General features: G+C 43.1%; 1 protein-coding gene across 1 annotated transcript; it reads left to right on the forward strand. All coding sequences in view use genetic code 11, as the record gives it.

The window, feature by feature from the left end:
• Positions 1-6,761: 6,761 nt before the first annotated feature.
• On the forward strand, positions 6,762-7,161 carry EGR_07884 (hypothetical protein; the record flags this gene model as incomplete). The annotated part of the gene is made up of 2 exons (XM_024497133.1): positions 6,762-6,854; positions 6,913-7,161. 2 exons carry the CDS (start codon positions 6,762-6,764, stop codon positions 7,159-7,161), a joined length of 342 nt encoding a protein of 113 aa, XP_024348470.1.
• Between the last annotated feature and the right edge of the window lie 233 nt (positions 7,162-7,394).

A 7,394-nucleotide genomic window follows, 5' to 3' on the forward strand; every position in this document is an offset into this window, starting at 1 on the left:
GTGTTACGTATACTTGACACTGATGACATGCACGCTAACGGTGGCTCCTATTCGCAGCCATGGGAGACTGGAAATACGATCAAACACCATTATACTGCACCACCATCCAAATTCATGATATTAACTTCTCAATTTCATTTTGCACAGCAGAGGCGACTGATTGTCAATTTCTATTCATTGACCTATCCATTTATTCTCAATGCCTGTGTTTACAACTGGGACAGGGTGAAGAATAGTTGAATAGCCTAGAAAAGGTAAGAGAGGCAGCATCAAAGAGCGAGAGCATGTAGGAGGGGAGGAGATAGCAGGAGTATTAATGGCCAATGAGTGCCGACTATTATCTCGTTACTGTTAGTGCTGATAATATTAACAACACTAGCAACAGCAACCATAATGCCGTCCTCTCATTAATGAGCCATCTTGTATTTTCGTGAAAGGGAGGCGGAGCGAGGAAGGATGGGGTAGGAGAGAGAGGCGCACAAAGAGAGGGACAGGTCTATCGTAAGCGCAATCTGGTCGCGCTTCTGTGTTAATGCATTCCGCTGACATGCATCACACGCACACACAGGCACACAGGTAATGTATAGTGGGAGAGAGCAAGAGATAGGATATTTAAGATGTCGCCAGTGGGAATAGTTCGCGGGGTAATCTCCGCTCCGCATCTCAATTCACACCAGCGGTCCATTAACATCGTGCGGACGTGGCGCGATATCAGTTACCACGCGCGTGGGTGCGCACTACCGACAGCTACCACCATCACCACAACACAGTTGCTACTTCTGCTACAGCAACTGTGACATCTGTCAATCATGCGAACCAGCAAGAATCAGATTAGCTGACCAACCTGAGAGGCAGTGTCACACTTTGTAATCGCCAGACCATCTAGAGTGCCTTTTTTGCCTGCCTCCATATGACATGCGTGTCCAGTGGAGAGATATTTAGTAAACTTTGCTAATTTATTTCTGAATGCTAGAAACAACGTTCAAACCAAAGCAGGACTTTTGGGCTAGCTTCCAGGCGTAAAAAATTTGTCACCTTTATACTTGGAGAACTTCCGTATGGGAATAATTAGAAGCCTGCTCCACTTTTCCTCATTACTGAAACGCTGTTCTCTAGAATGCTCTTTTACGGTTCTCAAGGAGCTGAAAGGACCTGTAGCTAAGTCCAGAGGGAAAGATGAATGTGGAAGTTCCTCCCAGCCGGGATGTTGCAATATGAGTATGAGCTTGTGCTCTGTCTCAAATAAATAGAACCTTCCTTGTATCCAATCCTTGTCGTTTCTTTCATAGACGTATGAGTACATCAACTGTAATATGCACTACTGATGACGGCACCAAGGGATATAAAAATCGACATGACGCGGCAGGTGGTGTCTATCAGATGTCCAAGGTCATGCATTGGCAGGAATGACTAACGCGTTGGGGGTAGAGGGTGAAAGCTACAGTCGCCACAATCTTAAGTGGCAGGTTTACGACCGTCTTTGGGACATTAACTTCATCGAAATGCCTTTCTTCGACTAAGCGACCCATCATATAACCGTGTCGTGCTTGAAATCTTCTGTACGGATTGGCACCGGCGATTTTCACGCCTTCAGCCACAATGCACATCAATCATCATCACACAAATTGACATGCGTGTCACCCTAATTAGCGGTGTCTGGATTGGACTGGAATAGCCCGGGATAGGCGCCATTGCTCCCGTTCTATCGGGTGCCACCAAAAAGTCCCATGATGTTTTGCAAAGGATTTTAATAATTGCATCCAAGACTTTCTTGATCTTCTCGTTCCGTGTGTTTGATTAGTTTACTTGTGTGTTTAGATTTGCAACAGCAGCATTTATCGTGATGGCACGATGGCTGCCGTGCCAGTCCACAGACGCTGATGGCAGTGCTGATCGGAGCCCGTTGCTTGATACCAAATTTTAGCTACTAACAACTACTTCACTTTTTCTGTTCTATGAATACATTCATAATCTGCAAATCTCCACTCATTCTGTCCCTAAGATTTATTATTATATTCTCATTTTTTGAAGGAAAAGGTAGATGCTACTTAATTCAACTGTAAGGCAAAGTGAATGGAAATTAATTCTACCATCTTTGTATTAAATCATCGCCCCGAGTCCTCTTTGAAGATGGAAGAAGCCACAACGCTAGGGCATAAATGCACTGTCGACGTGCAGAAGGGCTAGGAGGCTGCTGGCATGACGCGGAGACCAATGCCGCCCAGAGGAGTTATAAAATAACAGAGGTAAACAAGCAACCAAAGCATCAACTAGCTCCCTCTCTTTTTAACATCCTCCTCGGCGCTCTCCTTGGTCAACCTCCCACCTCGGCCACCACAAAGCAGTTGGTGCAGTAAGGAAAACACCCACAAGACATCCATGTCAGTAATCGAATTTGCGTGCAACGGAGGTATTTGACCGTAACGTCACTGCTCCCTCTTGGCGATTCCACTGGATCTGGAGTTTCGTCCTATTTGCTAGCCATCTCGTACGTCCATCGGTAAACGTAAGAGCACTGATCCCAAGGTAGAGTCATTTAATAAAGGCCGGTGTTTAATATTGTATCATGAGGATAACATACCCAAGAGATAGCTTTTAGTTGGATATTCGGTCTCTTGTGCCCCTTCAGTTTCCTTCGATACGATCTCCATGGTGAAGACATGGAGCTCTTCCCCTGCCACCTACGCTCCTGGTCTCCGGGGCCTCTTTCTGGCTCGAATGTCTGAATTGTGTTATCAGGAAAAGTTACTTATACGACAGGATGTGTATTCTTAAAAAGGCAACTTTCCACTTACCATTCACATGTCGTCCACATTCACATCCGCATTACACGCCGAAAAAGTCTTTGGACATTCCACACTTTGGTGCAAATCCGCTTTGAAAATTTATGCTGAGACTGATAAACTCCTTATCTATCATCCAATGCATTCATTAAACTTCTACGGTCACGGCTGTCATAACAGCCTACCCATGATTTGGTTGCTTTTAGGTCTGGTACCAATGACATGACTCTACCCTACCTAGCACCCGTACTTTCAAACATCAATAAAAGGGGGCTAGTGTCAATGCGTTCCATCTTGTTAGAGATCACAAGCATGGGAAATGAAGTTCAACCTCAACAGCCACCATGGTTTTATGATGATGAGCCTCATCTTCCTTGCCTTCAACATTTCTCCATTTAACGTTTGCTTCTGAGCATACGCTGGTTAAAATTTTTACTACCGGGGTGTATGGGAAAAAAATGTGCTAACTCAGTCCCGATATTTTGATATTCTGTCATGACACAAAAGCTTCCACTACCCTAATGGCCGATTTAGCTGCTGCCCAAAAACTGCAGAATTGTAAGGGACCTTAGATCAAAAGCACCCTACACTTACCTACTTGCTTTCACAGTAATAAGTCAATTTACAGCATGATCTGAAGCACTCAAAACTACTCTAAAGTGATAAAAACACGCATAGTATGTTTGTAAGGCCGGGATTAGGTAGAAACTATGGGTGTCACGTATATGCAACGCTAATAGCATGCGTGTTAAGTCCTGCTCTCATTCGTGATCAAATAAAGATAATGATAGAATTTTATGATTTTCAAGCTTTAAAAGGCAGATTTGGAGGAGACCGTGATACAGATTTACTTAATAAATTAATACACACGATCTCACACTCTGTAATGGGCCACCTGTCACGCCCATCAGCATGTTGATAAGCGCCACGGTGGACAAAGTGGCACTGGAGCTATCGTAGGAGGTGGAGGAGCTCAAACACATGCCGAGCCTGGAGTACCATCTGGCATCCTTCCACCTCACTCCTCTTCCACAGAGGGAGGAAGGCGGGAGGGAGAGAAGGGGAGATGGCAAATGGATAAGTTTTCAGTACCTCTATCTTCACATCCTCTCCGTCTGAATGTCAATAAATAAGTCAAAGAGTGGACAGTTACAAATTGGACTTATGTGTTGCTTCCGTTGTCTTAAAGTATAAAATTTTCAATGAAAATAATGCTGGCAGGATTCGCATCGTAATCTCGATGGTGTCTACTTTTGGTAACTCTCTCTAGATCGCAAAAATGTGCTTAAAATTCGTTGCCGTGCAGCTTCATAAAATACTCCAACATTATGTTAAAACGGAGAGGACAGGGTTTAAATGTTTGCTTGACACAACGAATAGTGAAGTAAGGATTGTTGTCTCCAAAGTGCAAATTCATCATACCATCTTCATTTCTGTCTACCTCACTACAAGATGAAGGCCTACTTTGACTGCAATTGGGTTTACGTACGCCCTTCGAAACTTTGACAATTTAACCCCAACAATGATGATGACAGGCAGCTCCGCCCATGCCACCTACAACACTAGTCTTCCATGACACCTGGGCATCGGTGGTAAATTTGCTTGTCCCACTCACGTTGACATGAGTATTTCGATCACCAGTGGAGCCAAGATTGTATAAACCTGTCATTAATGATGCCTCTACTTAATTTTCATCTACGTTTTCTTACAGTTTTCTAGCATGATCAACCACCTATCGCGCCTGAAGTGTGAGTAATCGTGTCATTCTACCTATCACCCAATCAGTGCTATGACAATTTCAAAAGTCAGTCAATTCACCAGGTAGACTTTTCCACACCCGTTGCTGTTCTACTCACTGAAAATTCAGCTAAATAGGCTACTTGCTTTTGCTATGGTGGTTGAAACCACATTCCAGTAGATCACGATTACTGGATGTCGAGTTTAGTGCTTTGGCAAGCCAAAATACATTGAAAGGTCTATGATGGCTAACGCCAGAAAAAAATCTAACGTAATGAGACCAAATAAATTTGTTAGATACTGCGTTTAAATGTCGCAATTTTAATCAAAGTCCTTTGAGAGAGTGGATATCTACCAAATCACCGCTTTTTAATTGAAAAATTGGTTAGCAAAATATTTCGCATTATTAATTCAGCGTTTAACACAAATGGATGAAGTCAAAAAGAGGAAGATTCAATATTTCAGATGTATGAATATAGTGCTTTGATTACTTCCCAACTCTGATTTTGCGCGCACGTAAGACTCTGCCTTTGTGCTTCTTCTAAGCAGCATGGCTTCCCGGCCATGTTAGTAGCTCCTCAGCCGTTCTGCATGTCAGCAATGCATTTTCTGTTCTGGTATTTCGACTTCCTTCGACCTTGGGGAAAGACTCATGGTGCTGCATTTGTAGGCGCCAAAAGCGAACCCGATTCCAAAGAACACCCGCCTTGATTTCCGTTCCCGAATGCTAGGCTTTAAATATGGTGAAAGAAAGGCATCAGCAGTGGATGGGAACATCTGTGACGACCCCTAACAAAAGCGCTAAAATGACGTCTACTTTAACAACTACTTCAGGTTCGTGTTCCACAGGACTGCTATTCTCAACTCTAGCTGCAGCCATGAATTATCGGGAAAAGTTCTTTAGGGAGCTATCTACTGTACCCGCATGAATATGTCAAGAAGTAAGCGCATGATACCTCCTTCAAATTTCTACTAGCTGGATAGAACCCAGACACAAATGTCTCTCAGCACACTTAAATGAGAACAAAGTGGCAAGGTGAAAGAGGCCCAAAACCGCATCCACACGAAGTTATTTTGAGCCCCGTCCTTTACTAAATAACTTATCTTTTAGGCCAGTGTTCTTACGGCAAACGATGCACAACTAAGATGGTCAGCACATTTCCCTTTCCCCCCATTTAATTCTTAAACAAGTTGAAACACAGGATCTAATGGAATTACCAAGAGGAATCCGTGATGTTACAGTCAAATATCTTCTAGGTTACATTCGAATTTGATGATTGGCGCGGTTGATAATGGGGTGATTTTCGTGCAGCATTGACTACGTTGTGATGGTCGATAGGGATGCATGACCAAGACGAGCGTCGTGGATACTGTTCAAAAGGAGAAGGGGGCTGGATAATACTTTGATTATTAGTTTGACTATTCGTTTTGGTTTCCAAGACACTTAAAGTTCGGATATTGTATTTCTGCCGGGTGGCGTGGCCTCCACCATTGATATTTGCATGTTATTTGAATAGCGCCAACTAATATGTGCACTGCGGAAGACAGTGCATAGAATAATTGTAGCGATCTTCATGTTTAACTATCTATAAATCTTTGCTGGTCTGCTATCAAAAGCAAAGATTTCCTGACTCATATTTATGAGTGCCAATCATTTTCCCTCCAACCATTATCGCATGCTTAGCAGAAATAAGCTGACTTATCTTTACAAAAAATATTAGCTCTAAATAGCGTATTTAAAAATGCTGATTAAAAATGGCTTAAAATACTAGTGATGACTTCTCACAAGAGCAGAAAAAGCAGAGGAATGAAAATTAAAGTATTTGAGAGAGACTGGCTCAAGAATGTGACACCTAATGATCTAATATAGTGTATCCGAATGACATTTGCCTCCATTGTGTGTGTCTACACTTAAGGCACCATTGGTGAACTTCCGCCACGTCGGTGGCTCCCAGCCTTTCTCTACGTCGGAAACACATATTATGCCCTGGGCTTATACCCTCTTTCGCCTTCAAGAAAGACTCGAGTCTCTTTAAGGTCTCATCGATGCAATAAGTCCACATCAATGCGCGCATTGATGCGTAAAATTTTTACTGAAAATTTTCTACTTATTCTGTTGTCTTAAAAAAAGATGAGGACAAATGTTTTTAAGGCTTGCTTTGAAACCTGGCTAAGGTATTTACAGAATTAACTACGGCATCCCTCCGAGACCACTCTGAAGGAATAGTGCTAGAGTATAATATGTACTATCGCTGTAGAGAAGGACAGAAGGACTACTGGTATGGATCGGAGGCCATGCTGCCCAACGGAAGCAAAATGACCTTGTCTTTCAGTGTACGTAAAATTAAAATGAAAATTTGAACAAAGTGCTACATAGCCATTCTCACCTTAGGAACTCCATCCCCTGCGCTCCTCTTGGTCAATCTCCTCCGTCGGCCAATTCGACGTAGTCAGTACTGAAAGAATCGCCTTCACAAAACAACCGCGCCAGTCATCCTATTTGTGTATAACCGAGAAGATTTCTGACAGCAATGCTACTGATTCTTCTCCGCCATTCCAACGAATCTGGAGTTTCATCCTGATTGAGAGCTGTATTGTGGGAAGCTGGTCACTTCGCGTGTATGTCCATCCCTCGGCATAACAACGCTGGTCTAAAAGCAGTCAATTAAAATAGTTTCGTGAAGATGAGGATTCCTGTCTGTTCCTCCTTGCCACTTTTTTTCACATCATTGCTACCAAGCAGTATCTCTCTAGGTTCTACGCAGTTGGGAGAGAGGTGGTGGAGGCATCGCGGGTTCACTTAAATGCCATCTTCATACAGGTACCGTAGACAGCTTTGTAATGAATTATTCTAAACGGTTCACGGTGTTTACC

This window comes from Echinococcus granulosus (genome assembly GCF_000524195.1).
Source record: "Echinococcus granulosus chromosome Unknown EG_S00089, whole genome shotgun sequence".
NCBI classification, from domain to species: Eukaryota; Metazoa; Platyhelminthes; class Cestoda; order Cyclophyllidea; family Taeniidae; genus Echinococcus; species Echinococcus granulosus.